Raw genomic sequence first — 21,776 nt, 5'->3', positions numbered from 1 at the left:
GGAGCTCCCGAAACAAAAAAAGGGCACCATCTTTTTGTAAGCCCTTTGCGGTTCGGTTGGTAGTTGAAAACAAAAAACCAAAGCAAGCGATCAAGAAGAACGAAAGAAAAAATAAGAAGAAAAAAAACCGCACTCAATCGTGCGCCTGTCGACGAAAGGTGTGTCAATTTAGTTCATCGTTGGCACCAAAAACAAATCTCCCACTCCATCTTAAGGGCGTGTTGGTGTGGTGAAGGAGCCCTTTCTACATGCACCGTCTCAGCGCGTGTCACCCCTTGACGCCCATCGGGTTTGCAAAGCATGAACGTGAGAATGCAACGTGCAGTGATAATCTTAAACCGAGCCGAGCTTCGAGCGCCCTGGGGTGGATTTGTGTATTTTCTCCCGTTTTCCTCCTCCTCATCATCCTAACCGACCCCTATCACCACCGACGCACCCACCTGCCAGCGAGAGGTATTAACAGTTTATTTTATTCACTTCACAATTTTGCATTTTATTTTGATTTTTATTTAATTTTTTCATTTTGTGTTCCTTTGCACTAGTGGGAGCTTTCCCACCCCCTATCGTGGGCTGGAGATGTAGGAAGGACATTTTTCTCTCCTCGTGCTTCGGCAGCAAGCATTTGGCACACGGCGACGTCGCGAGTAAATATTTGAGCTATTCCCACTCGTCTAGCAGCGCCTGGAGGATTTCCGCCATTTCCTTCTCCACCTTCACAAACATTCATCCCAGGGATGTATGAGAAAGAGAGAGAGAAAGAGTGGGAAAGAGAGAGAGAAAGAAAATGTGTCCCAACCCGTTTCGTGCTTCTGTTGATTTTCGTCGTTTTTATTATGATTTTTGTGCTCTTTATTTTAACACCGTGTCTACGTGTTTTTCCCGCAGAGGTTTTCCTGGCGCTGTGGTTTAGAGCTTAGGGCGGGAGGCTGGATGCAATGTGCGCGTCCGTGATGCATCCCACCTGCAGGGTAGTCTTCATGGGGTAGTGAGGTGCTAGAAGGAATAAATAATAAACAGAAAATGAAAGCAGAAAAAATGGCACGCCTTTCCTGCGACCCAACGACGAGTGTGCTGGAGTTTGGAAAAAAAGGCAATTTTCCCAAGTTTTGCATGTACCGAAGGCACGACCGGACCGAGGTGATAATGAACAGGTTTTCCCCTCTCTTCTTCTTTCTCTTTTCGCCCTCCAAGCTGGGGAGCAGTCTAGGGATAATTATGATGAAGAGGTTAAACGTTTCATTTTCTGCTTTCTTTGGTCCTCTCCGTTCGTTGTTCGCTTTAGTGGTGGAATCGAATGCTCAAGGCAAGCCTTCGTGCGGATCATCCCGTCCGAGGGCTTGCAGAAGTGTAGGGCAAAAACAAAGGGTTGCATAATAAAACCCCTTCGCTCGCACGCTGGACGCTTCGAAAGGACACTAGATGGGGCTTTGACGAGCAGTTTGCTCTATTATTTTTGTACCTTCACCATTCCCTGGCACTGGATGCAGCTTTGCAGCCATTCTGGGGACTCGGTGCGTGACTAAATCAGAAGCACAGGAGTGGACGGATGTGAGTGTTGTGACATTCGAGATGATTAATTAAGACCGGTAGCTTAACGGATGCCGTTGCGGGTCGGTTAGTGCGATAGAAAATTGGAGGAAAAACAAAACCAAGCATAAAACGGCTCCATCCGAAGAGCAGCAGGACGAGCACTGAATCATCCGACCTGTACGTCGGGATAGACACTTTCCACCACCGGCATGATGCATTTGATTGCACTCGCGAGGGAAGAGAGCCAACGAGGATGATGCTAGTTTTTGTCGGTGGGTTTATTCGCGAATTTTGCCACTTTCCTGTTTCATTGCGTTGCGTAACGCCTTGGAAGGTACTGTGGGGTTGGAGGTTATGGCGCAGTTTAGGTGAATGGCATTAAAATAGCACGACCCGTTCCCGCAGTGACATTCCAACACCTGGACATACCGTGACATTCAGTGGAAGCGTTGCTTCATTACGTGCTCATCGTTCATTTGTGTTCTATAGAAGCGATTCTCGGAACGTGTGGCTGAACTATGAAACCAGAGTGCTGTGTCCTGCGAACCTTGCCGTCAACAGCTTGATCGAGTGAGTGAATGAGCCTCGAAGTGAAGCGATCGAAGGATGAAGCCCAACCGATCGTGCAGCAAAAACTGAGCAGCTCCCGTGGAACAAGCAGCCCCCGAGGACTCAACAGTGCGTGTGGCTAGTTTGTATATGTGCGTGTGTGTAACTGAGCAGTTGGGGTAGCTTTTCCGCGTGCCGGTGCGTCGGATGTAGTACACAAATGTGCAACCCCGTTGGGTTCCGATCCCGTGCTGCCGTGCCCGACCGAAGTCTGAGGTAGAGGAGTGAGGCGCGAACGAGACGAGACGAGGCGAGACGCAGGGGCGACGGGAAGCGAAGCTTTCACCCAACCATGCATCCCAGAATTTTCCTTAATGTATGCTTCCTGCTGGCGCTAGGACACGGTAAGTTGGCACATCGGTTGCTGAAAAGCTCAAGTGTAGCGGATTGCCTACCTTTTGGGGCGCTTAAAGCAATCGCGTTTGGGGGTATTTTCCGAGTAGCACCAACAATGTACGATTCAACGTGAAGCACGACCTTGAGCACTAGCCAATGTGTCTCATCTTTAAGGCTTGTTGGATTGAATTTCCATTCTCCACTCTCACGGAGACAACTTAAACCGTTGGTGTTTCGTGCTGGCGTACTGGAGCTTTCAGTCGAACATAAAAATGAGGCCAAAATCCTTCCAGGCTTATTTTCCAATATCCGGCTCACAACCCCTCCCTGTTGGGGTAGAAAATGCAGGGAGATTTGGTATTTACTGACTTCAAGCAAACGTATCCTGCGAAACCGCGTGGTACCAAGCAACAAGGATTCCAACGTGCCGATGATGATGATGCTAATGCTGCTGCTGCCGGTTGATGCTAATGAATGGGGCTGCCGGATCAATTGGGAGCTTTCTTCGTTAGGTGAAAGTCACTCTCAACCTCACCAGACCGCATTCCTTCCTTACACCAGGACACGCAGCCCAGTGAAACTCCGACCGTTTCGTTGTCGAGTCAACGCCACACTGTTCCTAGCGTAGCACAGGAATGGTGAGATTCATTTCCTGTTCATCGAAACTCACTCAACGACCAAAACGCACCCCCTACTCACACACTACCACAACCCGTTGCTGTAGCAGGGACAACACAAGCGCGGCCTATTGAATCCGGGCATGGCAGCACGTTGGGTGAGGGAAATGAAAATCGAGCAAATTTCACTGACCACAGAAACATAATTTGCATCCCCAACCTCGCACCCTCTAGGAGAGGGATGTGTTCTTCCTGCACCACCCACACACGTAATCGAATATCATACCGTGGCGTTGGAAGCCCAACACGAGCGCCATTTGGACTCGGCTGGTGAAGGGAGCATGCGAACTGTGTCCTTTCACCCTATTCAGTACGGAGGGTTGTTCCAACCTTTTCGAGGCTCGCCACGGTTATGAGGCGGTTACAAAAATAAACAGCACGCTCCCTCCCACCACATGTTTCGCTCTTTCTAATTAGTATTAATTTTAATAAAAACCTCATAATTCGACCAGATTAAATTATAGCCTGTCCGCACCGGCCCTGGATGACCTTTGAACTCAAACGCTTGGGTGGCGAGGGATTGAGAGAGGGAGAGGTAGGGGTGGTTTTCCACTGTCTGTAATTCAATGCGTTAAATATTACATCCAGCACGGTTCGGTTAGCTGATTAGGTTGTTATATTTCACCATCAACTGGTCGCACGTTTCAACATGGCGTCCTGCAACCGTGAACTTCCAAAATGGTCACTCTGAAGCCTATTTTTGTGGCATGACGATGCCTTCTTGCAACAGACATCAAACCTAACGTTGTCACCAGGCACCGTCTCACAGAAGAACGTGCAACTCGTCGCTGCAGGTGAATTGGCAGTGATTTAATTTCATAAGCCTCCAAGCGGTCCAGAAGCAGGTTCCAAGCTCGGGCTCATGGTGGACCTGCGTGTGTCCGTAGTCCTTGCCGTCTCCCACCCTCCTGTCTTTCCATTTCCACTGGTATCCCCTCGAGATCGCAATCGTCGCAAACGGCGGAACGTGATCTACACGCAGTCAACAGCTCGTTAACCGGCGTGTGGATGAATTTGACGGATGAAATAGCCCAAACTAATAGCCCACACCATACCTTCCGGACTGTCGAAGGGTAGGCAAGAAGCTGGGTGGAAGGGCGCAACGAAGAGAGTGTGTTTTGTTTTTGCTTTTCCGCCTTTCGTGGACCGTGCGCGCACACCGGAACCGGGGCCTTTGCGTGCTGGTGCGGCTTGCGTGCCAACGCAAACCCCTAGTGCTGGTGGAAATGAGTGAAGGAAGAGTGGGAGTGGGAGCGGGAGTGGGTGATGTGGGTGGTAGTGAGGAGAAAAAAAGGGGCAGGAATCGTTCGCCGGCCCGCTCGCACTAAATTCATTAAATATGGAGATTCCGGCTGGACCGGAAGCTCGGGGAGAGCTCGGGGTTGCCATTTCCGAAGGCCCCCACCCCCTACAACCACCCAAGCACTCCTCTTTCCTCTTTCGAACAGCCGGGTCTGGCCGCTCATCATTGGAAAGCCGTCTGGCGCTGGCTTCTGCCGCCGGATGTTGAGGTCGTTTCGGTCCGATCGCCGACGCTAACGCGATGACAGCCCACTTCCGGTCGTGCCCGGCGGACTTCGGGGGGTGGGGCGGGAACAGGCGCACGCACACACTCACGCAGGCGGGTGGATATTTTATTTATCTTTACGCGCCTCCCAACCTAGCCTGCGAGCTCACGCACCAGCTCCAAATCGGATGCTCGATGACGGACAAAGTTGATTAGAATTCATCCGCAAACGAGCCTGATTGACACACATACATACACATACACACACGCACGCACGCATGTAGGATGAGGTCTGTCGAGACGTGTGCAAACACCAGGCGTCCACATTCGCAGTAGGGCGATTCGCGTGCGGATTCGCGGTGGCGATGAGACGTGATTTGCAGGTGCCAATGAAAATCGCAAAACAAAGCCGATCCTGTCGGGCAAGCGGAAGGACACAGGGCTTAATGGCGAATGGCGTGGGTAGCCGCTATCAATGCAGTGGTGTGGTTTTCCTAGGTAAACTTCAACCTCGCGTGAGATGCATCTCGAGGTTTTTTTTTCCTCAATTCCTTCGTTGCAGAGTGCGAGAAAGAGATGTCAGCCATCGTTTCCACCTGTAACAACTCCTGACAATGCTCTGGAGGAACTTTGGGTAGAGATCTGCAGCCCTTGGGAGATTGAAATCTATTACTCAAAGATGCGCGGTTTCTGCGAGACCCAGGAATCGATTGGAGACTCGCTTCCGACCGCACTATGCGCAGGAAATGTTCGACAGCTTCAAAAGCCCTCAAGGATCCGGTCTCCCATTGGTGCCGTGACTCAATGAAAACCGATGACATATTCCGATCCCGCGAGAACCGTCTACTCGCTATACAGGGATTGGCGACACGATGGTGATGGATTAACTCCATTACTTGCCCGGTAATCGTTTTCGGGAGATGATCGATGGCCGGACTTAGCTGTATTGGGGTGGGAGAGGAAAGAGAGGAGTGGTTTTTCCGCGGCAAATAGGTGAGGTAATTCGATTTGATTCCTTCCACCCTCGATAAGAGGTGAATGCGACCGAAAGGCCTCATAAAACAAAACACAAAAGAGAATAAATACAGCAAGGACAATAATTGCTTTGCATCCTTCGTCGGCCCAATGGGGACGCATTATTAATACGCGTGTGCGTGCGTATGTGTGTGTGTGTTGCGTGATTTCACCAGTATTCCGCAACGGGACGGTGAATCTGCGCCCATCCCCATCAACCTACGCTGGTGACAACGTGTAGCTTCGTTCCATCCCGAATCCCCTGATCCCAACACCTGCTCCTCCACACAGGTCACATCGAGGCTGCGTGGAGGCGAAATCGTTCGTATCGATCGAGAAACGAGTGTTGGGCCGCATCTACACGAAGAACCGGCAGCCTTCTTGTGTCCTTTGTTGTTTTTGTTTAGCGCACTCAACCCCCACCTCCTCTCGATGCGCTCACGCCCCTGAGCGAGTTGGGTTCAATTTTCCCCGTTATTGGCATTGAACATTCCGCGCCGCCAAGGACACAGGCATGCCCGTCTTCGGAAACGGCACATGAATAACGCTGGCGAACTCTCGGAACGATATCAATTTATTACTCCACTTTGCGCCTCGCGCACATGAATGCGCCCCTGGGAGGGTGGCCGAGGGGGTGAGTGGAGAGGGGGGGGGGGTAGCCGGAAGGAGTGGAGCATCTTCCGCTTCATCTGACCCCTCCACGCGCTTGCAGTGTCTTGGTGTAGGGTGAAGAGCTGGCACATACTTCATCTCATATTGTGATAGATTAATAGTTCGGATGCCCCACGGATCGGTTGAAGCTTCCCAAACTGCTGCTGCCTACAGTCGTGGCCATAAAGTTGTCGAAGTTCCTCTCCACATCGTCACCAGCTAACGGCTGCGGCTGTGGTGCACGTCTGTTTCTTAGGAATTTCTTAGGAATGGTTTTCACCCGAACGGTGTGCTCGAAGTTGCCAATTGTTTGGCACACACTGTACCGGTTGTAGCCCTTGATGCGATTATGTGCACATTTTTACCGAACACACGTTCACGCTCCAGACACTTCGGTCCGTAGACGTTTCACCCCTCCTCCGCCTTCCTCTCAACCATCCCTACGACCGTTAAATACCATGCTCCACCAACACCGCCGCCCATCACTGCCAGCTAAAAGCCAAACTAACCCTCATAAAAGGGCTCAAATCCTCTGGCTGGCTGTAATTTCTTCGCTCTGTACGTTTGCGCGAAGGCAAACTTTTCGAAACCAAGCTGTACCGCTGATCGCCGGCCATTGTCTTAGTTGGCTGGGCAGCCGGAAGTTAGTTCGCCAACTTGAACCAAATGGAATGATGAATGTTTCACCTCAGCTCGTTGTTACCGGGCATATGCCGAGTTGATTCAACGCCGCTCAAATGCCAACCATGGGGTGCGCTTTGAAGGGCCACCGGCAGCCCTTAAAAAGATGCCCTCGTTGTCTGGTCGACGCCTTCCACCAACATCCTGCACGTGCGCTCGGAATCCCGAAGTTTATCTCGCACGTATGCCCGAAAGCGTAAGCTCGGTAAAATAAATACTCTCCCTCGTTTTCTTCGGGGTGGTGTGCACTAAGAGGGTGACAGGTCCATGGAAACGGGGCAAATGGCTGCATGATAATGTTGTGTTTCATTATCATATTCCTTCCAGCCGGCTAATGCGGGCGGGCGCCAGGGACGAGATTGTGTCATCACCGACGCCATCGTCGTCCTTGTTGTCCTTTCGTTGTGATTCATTCGAGGTTGGCGACACGCAGCGGGCTCCCGCGGGGGAGTGCCCAACTACGCGTGTCCTTCGGGTGAAAGGATATATCATCGGAAACTAGCTCGTTCGCCGAGAGTTGGTAATTTTTTCGACTGCTATTTATTGGCTGGATTAGTGTGAGCGTCGAGTGAGCCCTTTGGTTGGGTGGGTTTTTTCCTTATTTTTTGCCTGTTATCCTTCCAACGAAGCACCATCTCCAGCATGCCCGATTATGTCGCCCTTCGTCTGGAACAAGTAGCAAATAACCCACACTACGGCTGAGCCAGAAGAAGCGGTCGCTTTTCTTTATCCTTAATTTCAATCTCCACCTCCACTCGAGCTGGCCCCGTTACATAAGCATCCTTCGCTCGGGCGCTGCTTGATCGTTCTTGCGCTCAGGCTCGTGTCCTGTTTCGTCATGAATATTGCTTAATGATGGCCGTCGTGTGCTTTTCTTTTTTGTTCCTCACCCGTCGATGGCCGATTGTGCTGGCGCGCATCGAGCGCGTTCTTATCATTATCGTTAGCTCAAGTTGTTTCAGCTCGCTGTTTTTTTTTATACATTTTCGTTCGGTTTTTGCGAGCCGTTTCGATTGACCTTTTTTTCGTTGTTTCGATGTCCTTCCATGACGCAGAAACTCGCTCGATGGGAGAGACCATTATGCATCGACGCTAGTGGGGAGGTTGGCAGAGGCAATGCTGGTGCAGTTTTTCCACCGCATGATGCAAGCATGCCACTCGCCCGCGGGATGCATTCTTCTGCAGGAACCGGATGCCGGCGGGGATATGTGATTTACTGCTCTTTTATTTAGCAGCCCATGCAGAGGACTCGCGTATCCTGGCACCAGTGAGTCTGCGAATCAACGCCACGTTCACGATGTGTGTGTACCAACACGCGAGGGGAACGTCTGTGAGACAGGGAGAGCGCTCTGTCGCAAGTATGTGAGAAAGGGATAGTATTAGAAAAAGGGACGTATTTTTCTTGCAACATTCTCCGGAACAAGAATGGGGCGATTGTGTCTGGCGCTTTGCTGGCGCCAGCGAGATTCGATCCGCGCTGGAACTGCTTGCGAAATCGTCCCTTCTGGGTGTAAGCGCTGCAAAAGGATGATAGGGTGAAGGGCGTGGATTTCCAGCAGAATTTTCCGAGCGCGAAACGATGGACGACGGGTTGAGTCAATGGATTTTTTTTCTCGCTCTCGTCCCATACGGCCGTGAGGCATTGGCCAATTGCCAGGCCATCGCGTTGGCTCCAATTTTCCAGCCCCAAACCAACTACTGGCAGGGGTAGCGTCCTGGAAAATTTTGGTTTTTGTTATTTGCTGCCGTTCCTCTGGCCAGCGTGGCGCCAAGCAATTATAATACGCCAAACATACCGCGAACATTAAGGACACGTCGTAAGGACATCGGACAAATTTGCATCGATATCGCGCCTTTTGTCGATCGATTGGCTTACGGTGGTATTATCTTGTTTTGTGGGTGCTGCTCGGAAAATGGCACACCGTCTGGGATAAAGTTTTGTGCCATAAAACTATTCATCTCCCTTCTCGCTATCTTCGCGAATGGCGCCAGAAAATCTGCCCCCTCCGTCGTTGTTTGCTGTTTTGATGCCAATTTATGACTCAACTATTTTCCAGCACACTTCAGCCGTTCCTGGCAACCGGTTTGCCCTGGTGCGTCCTTTCGAGCGTTCGTGCACCGGAAGCCTTCATCCTTTCGAGGCATGCGTTGTTTCATTTTTCATTCTCCATTTACTTTTGAGCGCGTTTTTCTACGAAGCAGCGACATCTTCCCGCCGGCAGCATCGGGCAAAGCGCGGAAAAGTCAAAGAAAACGAAATCGCAAATAATGTTTCCTTGCGGGCTTCACTTTGGCTCTGGACGGGAGACGAGAATCAATCGGCGGAACGTTTCGCATTGATTTCGCTGCCGGCGTGTGCAGTGATGGAGACGCGAAGGTGGAAAGAAGGGGAAGGGGGTCTGGAATGGAAGAAATGAAATATCCTTCGAGAGCGTTTGGCTCATTTGAACGACTTCATCCGAGCTCTGGGAAACAAAACTGCTTGCAGAAAAAAGGGGAAAACCCCACCGCGGTACACACATACACACATCTTACGCTTTAAGAGCCAGTTTCTCTGATACCAGTGGAGCCTTGGGTAGAGCAGCTGGCGGTAAGGGCTCTCACAAATAATAGCTCCAGGGAAAAAAAAGAACAAAAATTATCTTCCACGCTGCGGAACGAACGCAAACCCCCGCGGGGGGGAACGATCTCGAGTTAGAGGATGAACGAGCGAGGGGAGATGGAGGGGCAGGAAAATAGGGGGAGAAGAAGGCCACCAAGGAACCAAGGAGGAAGCTGAACCGGTATAAGAGAGCGAAAAATCACTTTGCCAAACCGAAAATTGTTGAACGGTCCTGCTTCGCCTGATTGGCGCGCTGCCGCGAGCGGAAAGAAAATGAGGAAAACAAAAGCAAAAAGACTCGTTGAAGAAGCTTGAGAAAGTGAGAAGGAAGGGTATTGTGGGAAGCATTCCGTAGGGCACACCGAAGGAGGGCGAGCGAGCAACTAGCGGAGGGTTGCCTTTGCTCTGCGTCATGATACTCCATCGGAAAAACGGAAACCCTCGACCTAGGGAGGGAGGAAAAGAGCGTTGGGTGGTGAGGGGAAAGATCGTGGAAGGGAGGCGACTTTCTCGAGACGCTCGCGGACGGGCGTAATAAAATAATCATGGCGCCAGACATTTTGACGCCGAAATATTTTTCTTCCCCCCATAAATTTTTCTCAATCGCTTGATGGGCGAGAGTCGGAGGAGGAAATGAAAGAAGGCGTTGTTGCTACAACCTCGCTCTTTTGCTCATGTCTAGCGATTTGGACACACAGACACACACACACACACACATACATACAGGCTCGTGAAAGGGAATATTTCGCGTGCGACTTGAGTGGCGCCGGATGAGGGGGTTTGCGAGAATGAAGTTTTCCTTTTTCCCCCACCCTCTGCTCCGACACGTCGACGACCCATCGCTATTGTCCGAGTACTCGAGCAGCTGGTGGATTTCCGCACTCCTTTTCACTCCGTGCCCTCCACCGACCGATTGACATTCGATGACATCGATGGTTTTTCCGCCGTTCGCCAGTGCGGCGCCCTGTCGCGGTTACGGCTCCTTTTGAGGGACTAAAAGGAGAAGGAGAGAAGCAGCAGAGGATGGGTGCGAGGGCCAGTGGTTCTTTATGCGGGGGCTCCGAGATGCCTCACTCGACAGATAGCGTGCGGTGACAAATTTTAACTGCACCACAGGCGAATAGCAAAGATGCTCTCATTGAGAGAGTAAGAGAGAGAGAGAGAGAGAGAGAGAGAGAGAAAAGAGAGGAAAAGTGAGAGAGGTAGCTGAAGGATGCCAGATTGAGGTTAGGATCGCGGCGACACACTGCCCGGCCACTTATCGGGCGCTTGGCATCGACTTTGTTTCGTCTGCACGTGTCCTTGATTGTTACTTATCTTCTTTCCCACTCTATCACTCTCCCTTTCTCGCGTGGTACGAAACACGATATAAAGACGAAGAAAACGCGCACCAAAGGGCAGGCGAAACATTAGCCAGGCTCACCAGAGAAGGGGGAAATGAGGCCAGAATTTTCCCCAGAATACGTTCAACATCCTTCTTCTGTGTGGCACCCACCAGGACATCGTCACAAGGACGACGCCACCCGAGTCCGGCTTGAGGCTATCCGTTTATTTCCTTTCTCACCCGATAAGACGCTCCATTACGCCGCGTAGGGTGGCTCCACGAGAGGCTCCGATAAAAGATTTCGTGAAACGCTAGACAGCAAACCCGGGCGTGGAAATGTGAGCCGCCTCGCTGATGGCCGTCCGGGGCACCGGAAAGTTGCTGCGATATTGCTGTTTGGAATTTCTTTTCGCGCCGCCTAATGGTCCAGTTATGGGCGCTGGTTATCTCTTCGCTAGTAGAACCCGGTGAGGCAATGCATCCGATGAAGGGCGTGCAGTTGTTTGCAAGGACGTGCGCGGATTGCGCAATGCTTTCACAACAAAGCCAACTTTCGAACATACGAATGGACAGTCGAGGCAAAATTACTGTCTTAAAATTTGACCAAAAAGCCCCTAGCATTGTAGTGGCCATATGTGGACGGATAAAGCGGACAGTTACACGGATAACCGAGCAGGGATATGCTTCCTTTTGCTCCTTTTTCTACAAATCTATCTCTGTCTCGAGCCAAGACCAACACAAAGCAGTAGACGAAAGATCTTGATTGAATTAAAATATTTTATTCATGTAATTCGGGCCGAAGTACTGAATATTGTCTGCCACTGCTGCACTTGCTAGGCCGCATAACACTCTGTGTTATTCTGTTCGTCAATCGCACAACATTCTTTTCAGAAGGGGTGGAAAATTTCCTGCACGCGTGAGCATACGACTCGAGATGGCTTCCCCGAGAAATATAAACCCTATTTTCCACAGCACACACAGTCTGCTGATCTCTTTCTTCTTCTTTCGTTGTAGAAATCAGAGCCAGCTGGGAAGAATGGTGGACATACGATGGCATTTCAGGTAAGTTTCTGCCGGAGGAGACAACCTTGTCATCATTATAATAATGCTAAGGATGTAGATAGGCACACCACCACTAGAAAGCGTAGAATCCAACTCGCGAAAATTGGGAAAAATAGAAATCAACTCACAATGTCTCGCGTGTCGCTCCAAAGGGCAATTTTCTAGCGGAAACAGTGCGGTGTTTCGTGTGGCAGCCCTTTGCATCACCCATTCACCCACTTTAACCACCATTACAAGCGACACAGCCGGCGGAAAACGTGGAAATGGACGCTCGAACAACGCAATGCAACGCCTATCAAAAACCTGCAAATAATAGCCAGTACTTCACGTCACTCGCCTGTCGTCGTGTTGTGCCACCGATGAGCGTGTGTGTGTGTGGTTGTGGATCGAAGTTTACCCAACAATCGGGCACACCCGTCAGACGTGCGAGTCACTGCTCGTCCCGGCCTCGACACTTTACTCCAACGCCATTGTGCTGCGGGATGTCCTGTGGGCCGTGATGGAGCGCGTTCGTGGAAGCAAATAAACAGCACCGTTGTCGTCTGGCGTTGACTTGGATGGGCGCTTGAGAGGCCTGCGAGAGGCCGAAACACCGGAACGATGCGTTCAAACCGGTTAGGTGGCAAGCCACCGTCAAAACGAGCTGTCGCTAAGCCTCCCTGCTCCATTTGTCGCCGATTTGAAAGCGAGCAGAAGTGCTTAGAACGGGCGTTTTGGTGGGAGGTGTCGTCAATTACACGTCCCCGAAGTTGCTGGGCAATGATTGCCAACCGATCGCATCGAACTGTAGGCAACACGTTGTCTGCGTCTGTTTGAGTGTAGGGGTATTTCGTTAGGCGCATTTTCCCCCGCTTCTTAGGAGGGAGTTTAAATTTGGTGAACCGATTTTTTTGACAACCCAAATCTCGGTAATGGAAACTCGTAACTCATGAGTGATTATATCGACAGCAATCATGCATGGAGGAGAATGGCAAGAGACCTAAATTTAAAGCTTAACACACGCGCCAATAGGACGTTCGGTTTAACTGATGACTTTGAATGGATTTCTTGGTCAAAAGAAAAAAAAGGATTGAGGATGAAAAACTGGAATCTGGAAGCCTTTGCAGTCTGAAGCGTGCAGCACTTGTGCAAGGCTTTAGCACGCGACGCCGCTTCCTGGCACTAATGGGAAGGATGCATGTGTGCGGCAGTGAATAGTGAATTGCTGACACATATGTACGCCTCACCAGAAAGAGCGCTCGTAACAGCGTTGCATTTCAATTTCAGGGAGCTGCGAACCGCGCAAATACGAGTACGTTCTAACCTACGCCGAATCGCAACTTCAGTCCTTGCACACGGGTCATCGCAGCACGTCCTGCCTCTACTCGGCCGCTCTTGCTATCTTGATCGCACCCGTTTACATTTTGGGTTTTGGTTTTATTTTTAACGCTCAAAGTGCTGCCCAGCTCGAGCTGGCGAGTCGGAAACCGGTTTTGCATGTCTAGCACAAATATGTCTTATGCTGTGTGCACGGGCGGCTTTCGAAGGGTCTGCTCGTCACGGACCACCAGGCGCCTTCTTCACGACCCGCCAAGCGTCTCCACCACGGACCACCATGCGTCTCCATCATGGGCTACCACGCGCCTCCACCATGGGCCACCAGGCGCCCCCATCACGGGCCACCAGGCGCCTCCATCACGGGCCACCAGGCGTCTCCACCACACGCCACCATGCGCTTCCACTACGAACCACCATGCGTCTCCACCATGAGCCACCAGGCGCCTCCACCAAGGGCCAACTGGCGTCTCCATGTGGCTCCACCTATCCAAAAGAGTGCATTCCGGGTGGCATTTTTCCCCATCTCGATGACCTTTACCAAAGGGAGCTTGCGAAAAACCCTCATATCGCTGTGCCCAAGCACGATTCATTGAAAAAGAGGCAGAAAACCTGCTTCTCTTCGCACCCACACACCCATTCAGCACCACCTGCTTATCGGTGCGGGCCATCTTGCTTCAACGCCACGATTCGCGTCCACAACCGTGCACCGGGATGCTATCCCGCTTTCCCAAAGCTCATGTCAGTGCGGTGTTTACTTTGTCGGTGGTTGCGATGAAATTATCGTACCGGTGGCATCTTTATCAACAAACGCTCGAGTTGAAGTGGGTGTGGGTGCACATGGGTGTGCGCATTTTTTTTCCTCCGTTTTTCCCGCCACGCTCGGGTTGTGTCTTCCTTTTGCGCTTCACTTCCTAACTTGTGCTTGTTTTCCAATTTTCTTTACCCAGCCGCTGCCCTCAATCTCAACCCTCCTTCTTGGCTTTCGCCCTTTCATAGGGTGGTACGATTACATGCCACCAGGAGCGCCCCGATTTCGGGCCGAGCACATGTTTGTTTTCACTTAGCATAAGTTGTTGTTTTGCTCGAGGCACTTTTCTTCGAGGGACGATTTTCCGCCGGTGTGCGGGAGCTCGGTTTTTAAGGTGTGCCGGCGTTGCGGGCTGATTTATATTGGATTATCTAGCCAGCGAGCCGTCGAGTCGGTTGCGTGCCTTGTGAACGTCTTCATGAAGCTCGTTGTAGCTTCTTGAAGTTTCTTCTCCCAACTGATGGGCTGAATGCGATAAGAAAACTTCGATACCAGCGTCGCATTGATAAATGAGCGTGCGATTGGAAAAGCGGGCGGAGAGATTTCGTAGGACCACAAACACACTCACACACATCGGGATGGGTTTCTTTCAAAGCGATGGTCGCATTTTAGTGCTCTTTGTGCCGAAAGCGTGGTTTAATTTAATGCAACGCTAAGCTCGGACATTCCGCGCTCCCATCATTTTCCACTGCGATGTGGCGAGTGGAACGAATTAATTTCAAACCATCCCTATCTCACATTCCCCGAGCCCCGGAAACTGCATCTATCATGCGCAAAAGCCCGGTGCAGTGCTGGCTTCCAGCTCCGTTCAACTTTTCCCGCGCTGGATACAAGAAGCTTCAGCTACCGGTTTGGGTAAGGAAATGGTTTTGGGGCGCATTTTACCGACCACCATCAGGGGGTGGAGAAACAAAGCACACACCACTCGACTCGCTGGCAACTGCTTGGCCTTCTCGGCAGGTCGGCAATTGAATGAATCCTTAAAAATGGAAGCCAAATTGCGAGCCATTCGACAGGAATATAATATTACCCCTGGCCAGCTCGGACGACCCTGGAAAGGGCCTCTTGGCCATGTTGGCAAACAAATGGAATTGATAAATTTTCATTCCACCCCACGGCTCGGTACGATGGCAGACTCCGTGTTTCATCTCTCGCCATTCCAAGCCAAGCACCGAAAGGACACCCTTTCACTAGCCAACGACGGTGTAGGTTGGAATTTTACAGTCAAACCAAATCCTTCCGGCGAGCGACCATCCGGTTGCACAAGGACGCGCAATAATTGGCCCCCTGGTGGAAGAGCTGGTGGTGGAAACCACGCTGTCGTTGCGGAAAATGGCCGGAATTCGTTGAATTCTTTCCATTTTTGACGATGAAAGAGAACGATGAAGCGGATGGCGCATCCCGTTTGCTCAAAGGCGGGCCGTGAAAAAGCGCACCTGGTGAAAATGCCACGAGCAAGAAGACATGAACTATTAAACGCTAATAAAAGTGAATGTCCTGGAGACACCTAAATTAAATCTCGTGTCACGATCGACGTGTACAGGTGAACGTTTAATTTCGAAGGCTCCTTGCGTTCTGGTGACATGCGCTTGTCTTATTAGGAAGCTTGCTTTTATTTGCACTCAAAAGGCGAAGATGACCAGTTCAAGGCTGATTGGCTCTTCCGTGCGTCAGCTGAGACGCTTCGGCTAGGAACCGAAACGGAAGCACCGGTTTCGCTGGAAGCAATTTAATTTGGTATTCGAAAACTTTGGAATTATTCTTCGATTCGTGCTGGCTTCCTTCCACCTGCTGCAAGAATGCAGGATGTTCTGCTCGGCTCGCATACCACGAAGGGCACTCGGTTGCATCGGTAGGGCCGCTGCTGTAAATAAAGTTGCAAGCATTGGTAAGGATTCAACCGTAGGATACCGAATCATCTCGATCTGGCTAAACGTTTATCGATCGACAACGTCTGCTAGGAAATTACCTTCACAAAAAACGGAATGGCACTATGAAGGACGATTTAATTTAACGGTTGTATAAATAGCATCAGAATGGGCGAATGTCTGAGTGAATTAGCTTATTGAAGGTGCCGTTTTTTGTTTCTCTTCTTCTTAACAGGACCCGCTTTCTGGGGGCTGATCAACCCACAGTGGAATATGTGCAATAAGGGTCGCCGTCAGTCACCAATCAACGTAGAACCCGAGAAGCTACTGTTCGATCCATATCTTCGGTCGCTGCACATCGACAAACACAAGGTAAGTATGTTGTCGTCAATCAAGGCACTCTTACACGCACCTGTTGGATGATGGGCGCCATTTCTCTGCCCTCTACCAGGGGGTCCTTAAATGGCACTCGCGAAGCAACTGTGCGATAAATAGCCTGCTCGTACCACGCGGCAACGATGACGCATAAATGCGACTTCCGGCGAAAGGATATCCCGCCGTGAATGAACCCACTGTATCGCAAGGTGATCCTGTGTGCATGATACCGTACAAGGCTCTCCTGCCACTTCGGCCATCCACCCGCAAAGCAGCTAACCGCAGAGATTTGTGAACAGATTGGGCGGAAGGTGTGCATCACACACACACGCACTCCTCTAAACCACACACGCACACACAAAGGACAGATTTACGGGTGTCTTGCTCGCGCCAGCTGTCTCTTATCACTTCACGGTGAGGTCCTTTCCTGATCCTGTTGGCATCGTTTTGTTGTTTGGTGTCGAAAAAAAAATCGATTGAGAATATTCAATCCCTCCAAAGGGGGGCTGCCACCCAGTGGGTGGTGGATAAGGGTGGCTAACCAAACGGAAAAAATGAAGGAGGAAAAAAGGAGCGCAAAGAAAACTCCGAAACAGGACGCCAGCCGAATTACCCCATTTCCCAGAGATTGGAACCAGATTGAACGCATTACATCTTCGCACGGTGAGTGTTTCGCCTGCGAAACGCGAGCCAGCCAACTTTTCTTTGACGTTTTTCCATCCTTCCACGTGCCATCGCCACCCAACTTGACGCCCAGGAGCCTCGTTACGACCGTTACGGGAGTCGCGTAAATTTGATTATGTATTTTGAGCCCGGCTTCGTTTTTTTTTCTTTCGTCAAACCTTCGAACGCATTGGGAAGACGAGCAGAAGACAGGGTGTACAGTGTTCCCACCCCTAGCTCTTCCATCCCCTCAGCCCTACACCACTTCAAGTTCTCCCCTACCAATGCTTCCAGTACACAGACCGAATGAAACTGCCGCCGAGGTTATGCCGAACTTTTGCAAGGATAATAGGTTTGAAGGGAGAATAGAGGGTGTGGGTAGGAGGAGTGAGGTAGAATATGGGAGTGGGCTGGCTCAAATCAAAATCCTCCCCAGGACACCTTAAGGAAACAGCTGGAAGGGCGCATCCTGTGGCGTTATCCTTTTTGCCTTTGCTTCCGTTCCGGATCGGAAGGAAACTCGCACGCCCCGGGTCGCTTTCCCAGCAGCTTAATCGCAACTGAGTGGAAAATGGAAAACCACCACCTAGGACAGGACTGTGGAAAAATGGCCGAACACAACTTGTGCTAAACCACTGAACGAAGCGAATCGAAAGGCACACGAGGTCGGTACATAAAAGAATACGTCATTGGTGGCGTGGCGCGCGAAAATTGGTGAAATCTTTTCCGTATCGTGCAACGAGTACAATAAACAGAAAGTGTAACGTTTTCTCACTCCTCACCCTTCACGTTTCCTTTCCATCCTGCTACCTTCCGTTGTCGTGCGCCAGACGCCAGCTAACGCATAAAAGTCGCTCATCACCGTCCTTGTCACCGAGGGTGGCACCGAAGGGCGAAAAGTACAAAAAGGCATCACCCACCTCCTCTCTCTTGCCTTCTTCTCCCTTCTCATCCCCCCCTCCCCGCCAACAAGCCGCGCGAAGAGACGCGGAAAAAGGAAAACCCACCGGTAGAAGGGCGGGGTAAATGCCGGTGAATGAAAACAGCATTCAATGATAATAAAATTTCAGCAATGAAATGAAATTCATAACAACCTGAAAATGAGCACTCATTCGGATAAAAGCAACCCATAAAAGGGTCTTCGCAGCTTCTTCACCGGTTCGCCTCGTCTCACTCCCTCATTCTGCGGTGAAGGGATGCTTGGGATTGGAAACTTTTAGCCTGATGAAACCCATCGCCCGTTCATCGCAGGCTTCCAACCGAGCCGAGCTGAGGGAAGGATGGGCTCTTTATTATTTTATTTTTCAACACCTCCTCAGTGCGCGTACAATCTGTGTTTTTCCCTGTGCAGGGGAAAAACCCCTTTAGTCACCCGCGTTAAACCGATTATGGTCGAGCATGGGAGGATTGCGCGAACTCGCGTCGCTTGACGTTTCACGATAAGCTCGTGTGTGAGAGCGAGGCCCACCATTAATCCTTCTCGTGTTGGCAAAACTCCCATTTCTTCGGTACAGATCTCAGGCACGCTGCACAACACCGGCCAATCACTGGTGTTCCGAGTGGAGAAAGACACCAAGCAGCACGTGAACATCTCCAGCGGTCCGCTCGCCTACCGGTACCAGTTCGAAGAGATCTACTTCCACTACGGCACTGACAACAACCAAGGCTCCGAGCACCACATCCACGGTTACAGCTTCCCTGGCGAGGTAAGTCGCACCTGGATTTGCCTCCCCGTAGGCTCTTTTCCCATCCCTATCAGCAGCCCTTCCGGTTTGGTTCATCGCTGGAGTCGTGGAGGCGTAAATGAAGGCGAACGTTTAGGAGAACACAGTCGTTCTTGGCGAAAAGCCGTGCCTGAGCTTCATTATCTGCCGTGCACGCGCGCTGCTTACGTGCCGACTTTGATGCAGGCCGCCCTAGGGCCCTAGGGTGAAAGGTGCAGCATCTCGAAGCTGCTCGATTCTAAAGCGCTTGCAGAGCGGCAACGCGCCATATACACAGCTTGTCAACTTGCGCGCAGAGACACCGGAAAGACTTCCAACCAACACGCCTGTAAGATGGGGCGGAACAACCCCAGTTGGACGGGGATTTTCCCAACCCACAAACACATGCTCCGGTCGAACCGATCGCGTGCCCCACGGCTCACCTTCTGCGTCAGCACGGGCCCTATAAACTCGTTATGTAAATAAGTTTCACGTTCGCACGTTTCCGGTGTTGCGCCGAAAGACGGTGAGGCCATTATGACATTCCTGCACGGGACGAACGTCGAATGTGTCGCGGCGTGCTGCAACCTACCCCGGCTCACTACCATCGCTCGGAAAAACACACCCACACGTACATCCAAATTGGTCGGGCCCGGGCTTCCGGGTGGACCATAAATTCCGCCCGATGTCCTATTACGCGAAACCGTTGTCGCGTTGGCGGTACGACGCGGGTGGTTGTCGTAAAAATTCCTCCCGGAAACGGTTGAGCTTGGGGGCTCCTTTTTTTTGCCCTCGTCTCCATGCCGTTGTGGACACCCTAAGCTTAACAGCTGTTGATGCCTTCATAAAGGATTCGTGTTTCTTTTTCATCTTTTTTTGTTCTGGCTCGCTTGCTCGCTCGTTCGTGCCATCGGTGGGGCGAAATCTGCAGTTAAAAATCTTAAGAAAGCTTGTTACGCCAACGCGTTCAACCGGCTCGGTTCCGGTGGAGCCTTATGGCGTAAAGTGGCTAATGCCTCGAGGGTTGGCAAGCGAAACGAAGACGTTACGAGCGCCACAAAAATGCCTCAAAACGGGTCACGGGTCCGTCATTGAGTGACCGGGTGGGCTTGGGTCGTTGGAACAACCAAGCAGAACCGATAGGACTCGTGGACCAATGTTAATAATGTGTAATTTAGTGCAAGCCAGTCATCTAGTTCGATACCGCGAACGCTGCACTCGCAGCTAGAGGACCACGGGGTGGTTTCGCTCCGAGCGGTAGTTAATGTCCGCCATTTTCGAACGCTAGTTTTCGCTCCCCTCGCGCGTTGTCGCCGAGGAGCTCGTCGTCCTGGGGCACCTATTTGCCATTTTCGACTTCCGCTGGTCGAGCGAAGGGTGGTAGGAAAAAAAGAAACTGTTTTAACGATTATTACTTCCCGCTTATCGGTGGCTTTTTATCGTTTGCAACGTTGATTTCCCGGCCCACGCCACCCGGGTCGTTTTCCCGCCCGACTGTAATCGTTGGCTTTTTAGGGTGGTTTCATTTTCCGTGTGGCTTTTGTTCGCTTTATGCTTTCTTCATGTATACTTTTTTTTCCACAATATCCTCCGTCCCATCGGTAATAGTTGTGGGACGAGGTTCGGGCACAATAGCCAACGGTGCAATCAGCTCCCAGGATCCTGTCGATGCAGCTATTTTCATTTTACATTTTTATTATCTTTCTGCGCGTTCGTTCTGGTCCGATCGATTGCTGGCTCCGTGTGGTCCTTTGGCGGTCAAACACCCACACATACACACATGCCTGCACAGATCCAGCTGTACGGCTTCAACAAGGAACTGTACCATAACATGTCCGAGGCGCAACACAAGGCCCAGGGCATCGTCGGCATTTCGCTAATGCTGCAGATCGGCGATACGCCTAATCCGGAGCTGCGGATAATTACCAGCGCCTTCAATAAAGTCCTGTATAAAGGTAAGCTAGCCAGAGGTGGCTCTCCTTCCCGCGCACACCCACGTGGCTTTGAATGCTTCGCTAATCCTCCGTTCGTCTGCTGGCAACTGTAGGATCTTCCACACCGATTCGGCACATCTCGCTGCGATCGCTGCTACCGAACACCGAGCAGTACATGACGTACGAGGGCTCGACCACGCATCCCGGTTGCTGGGAGAGCACGGTCTGGATTATCCTCAATAAGCCCATCTACATCACCAAGCAGGAGGTAAGAATGCTGGTGTTTGTGCGGCTAAATATAAACTACACGCATTACACGCTGTTGGGGAGATAGTATTACCTTTTCGTTTCCGTACGCTCCTTGCAAGGATACGGCATGAAATGAAAACAAAAAAACATGGATTAGCACAAATTCTCACTATCTTGCGTGGTTTTAACGCTTCTTCGCAGCTGTACGCACTCCGGAAGCTGATGCAGGGCTCAGAGCAAACACCTAAAGCGCCGCTGGGCAACAACGCTCGCCCGCTTCAGGCGTTGCATCACCGCACCGTTCGGACCAACATCGATTTCGCCAACACAGGAGCGAGCAAGGTAAGGAAGGTACAAATCCTCAAATGTAGGGCTTAACCAGAAAGAGATTAATTCCCTTTGCGGGTGCTGAGTCTTGCTTTATAATTCACATTGAAAGATTTCCTAACAGCGTTCGCGCTTCTGCGTTTCTTTTCTTTTTGCTTCTCCTTTTCTCTCCTTCCCTCCTATGTCTCTTTATACTATTTCCAGCAGACGCAAAGCTGCCCCACGATGTATAAGGACATGTACTACAAGGCGAACCGCTGGACGTCCGAAATATCGGCACGCGGTCGCGAACGAGGGCTTCCCGATATCGAGAGCGTGTTCCATTCGCTTCCATAGTGGCACAAGGACCCGTTTCGTGGTGCATCCCGGGGACATTGACGGCGTGCCGTTTCCCGTTGCGGTAATGCGACCAAAACGAGTCCTGGAGATGTGAGCGCGAGCAGCTCGCGCAGGATAATAGATGATGTGTGGCGTATGGGCGCCCAACGGGCGCTTCCGAGCTAAGATGATGTTTTTCTCCACGACGTTCGTAGTAGCGA

The 21,776-nt window shown here is 51.2% G+C and overlaps 1 protein-coding gene across 1 annotated transcript; it reads left to right on the top strand.

The window, feature by feature from the left end:
* Positions 1–2,431: 2,431 nt before the first annotated feature.
* On the top strand, positions 2,432–21,573 carry LOC128728789 (carbonic anhydrase-related protein 10). The gene is made up of 8 exons (XM_053822435.1): positions 2,432–2,483; positions 11,946–11,993; positions 16,222–16,358; positions 18,539–18,730; positions 20,520–20,682; positions 20,775–20,929; positions 21,112–21,252; positions 21,445–21,573. The coding sequence occupies exons 1-8, from the start codon at positions 2,432–2,434 to the stop codon at positions 21,571–21,573; spliced, it is 1,017 nt and encodes a 338-aa protein (XP_053678410.1).
* Positions 21,574–21,776: the final 203 nt, after the last annotated feature.

This window comes from Anopheles nili, chromosome X (genome assembly GCF_943737925.1).
Source record: "Anopheles nili chromosome X, idAnoNiliSN_F5_01, whole genome shotgun sequence".
NCBI classification, from domain to species: domain Eukaryota; kingdom Metazoa; phylum Arthropoda; class Insecta; order Diptera; family Culicidae; genus Anopheles; species Anopheles nili.
Note: the sequence above shows the minus strand (reverse complement) of the source record. Positions and strands in the feature narration are given on the sequence as shown.

Excerpts from the sequence above, each read along its gene's own strand:
- LOC128728789 (XM_053822435.1), top strand. The coding sequence starts at position 2,432 with ATGCATCCCAGAATTTTCCTTAATGTATGCTTCCTGCTGGCGCTAGGA. Across the intron at positions 2,484-11,945 it reads CCTGCTGGCGCTAGGACACG|AAATCAGAGCCAGCTGGGAA; the intron begins GTAAGTTGGCAC and ends CTTTCGTTGTAG. Across the intron at positions 21,253-21,444 it reads CCAACACAGGAGCGAGCAAG|ACGCAAAGCTGCCCCACGAT; the intron begins GTAAGGAAGGTA and ends TATTTCCAGCAG.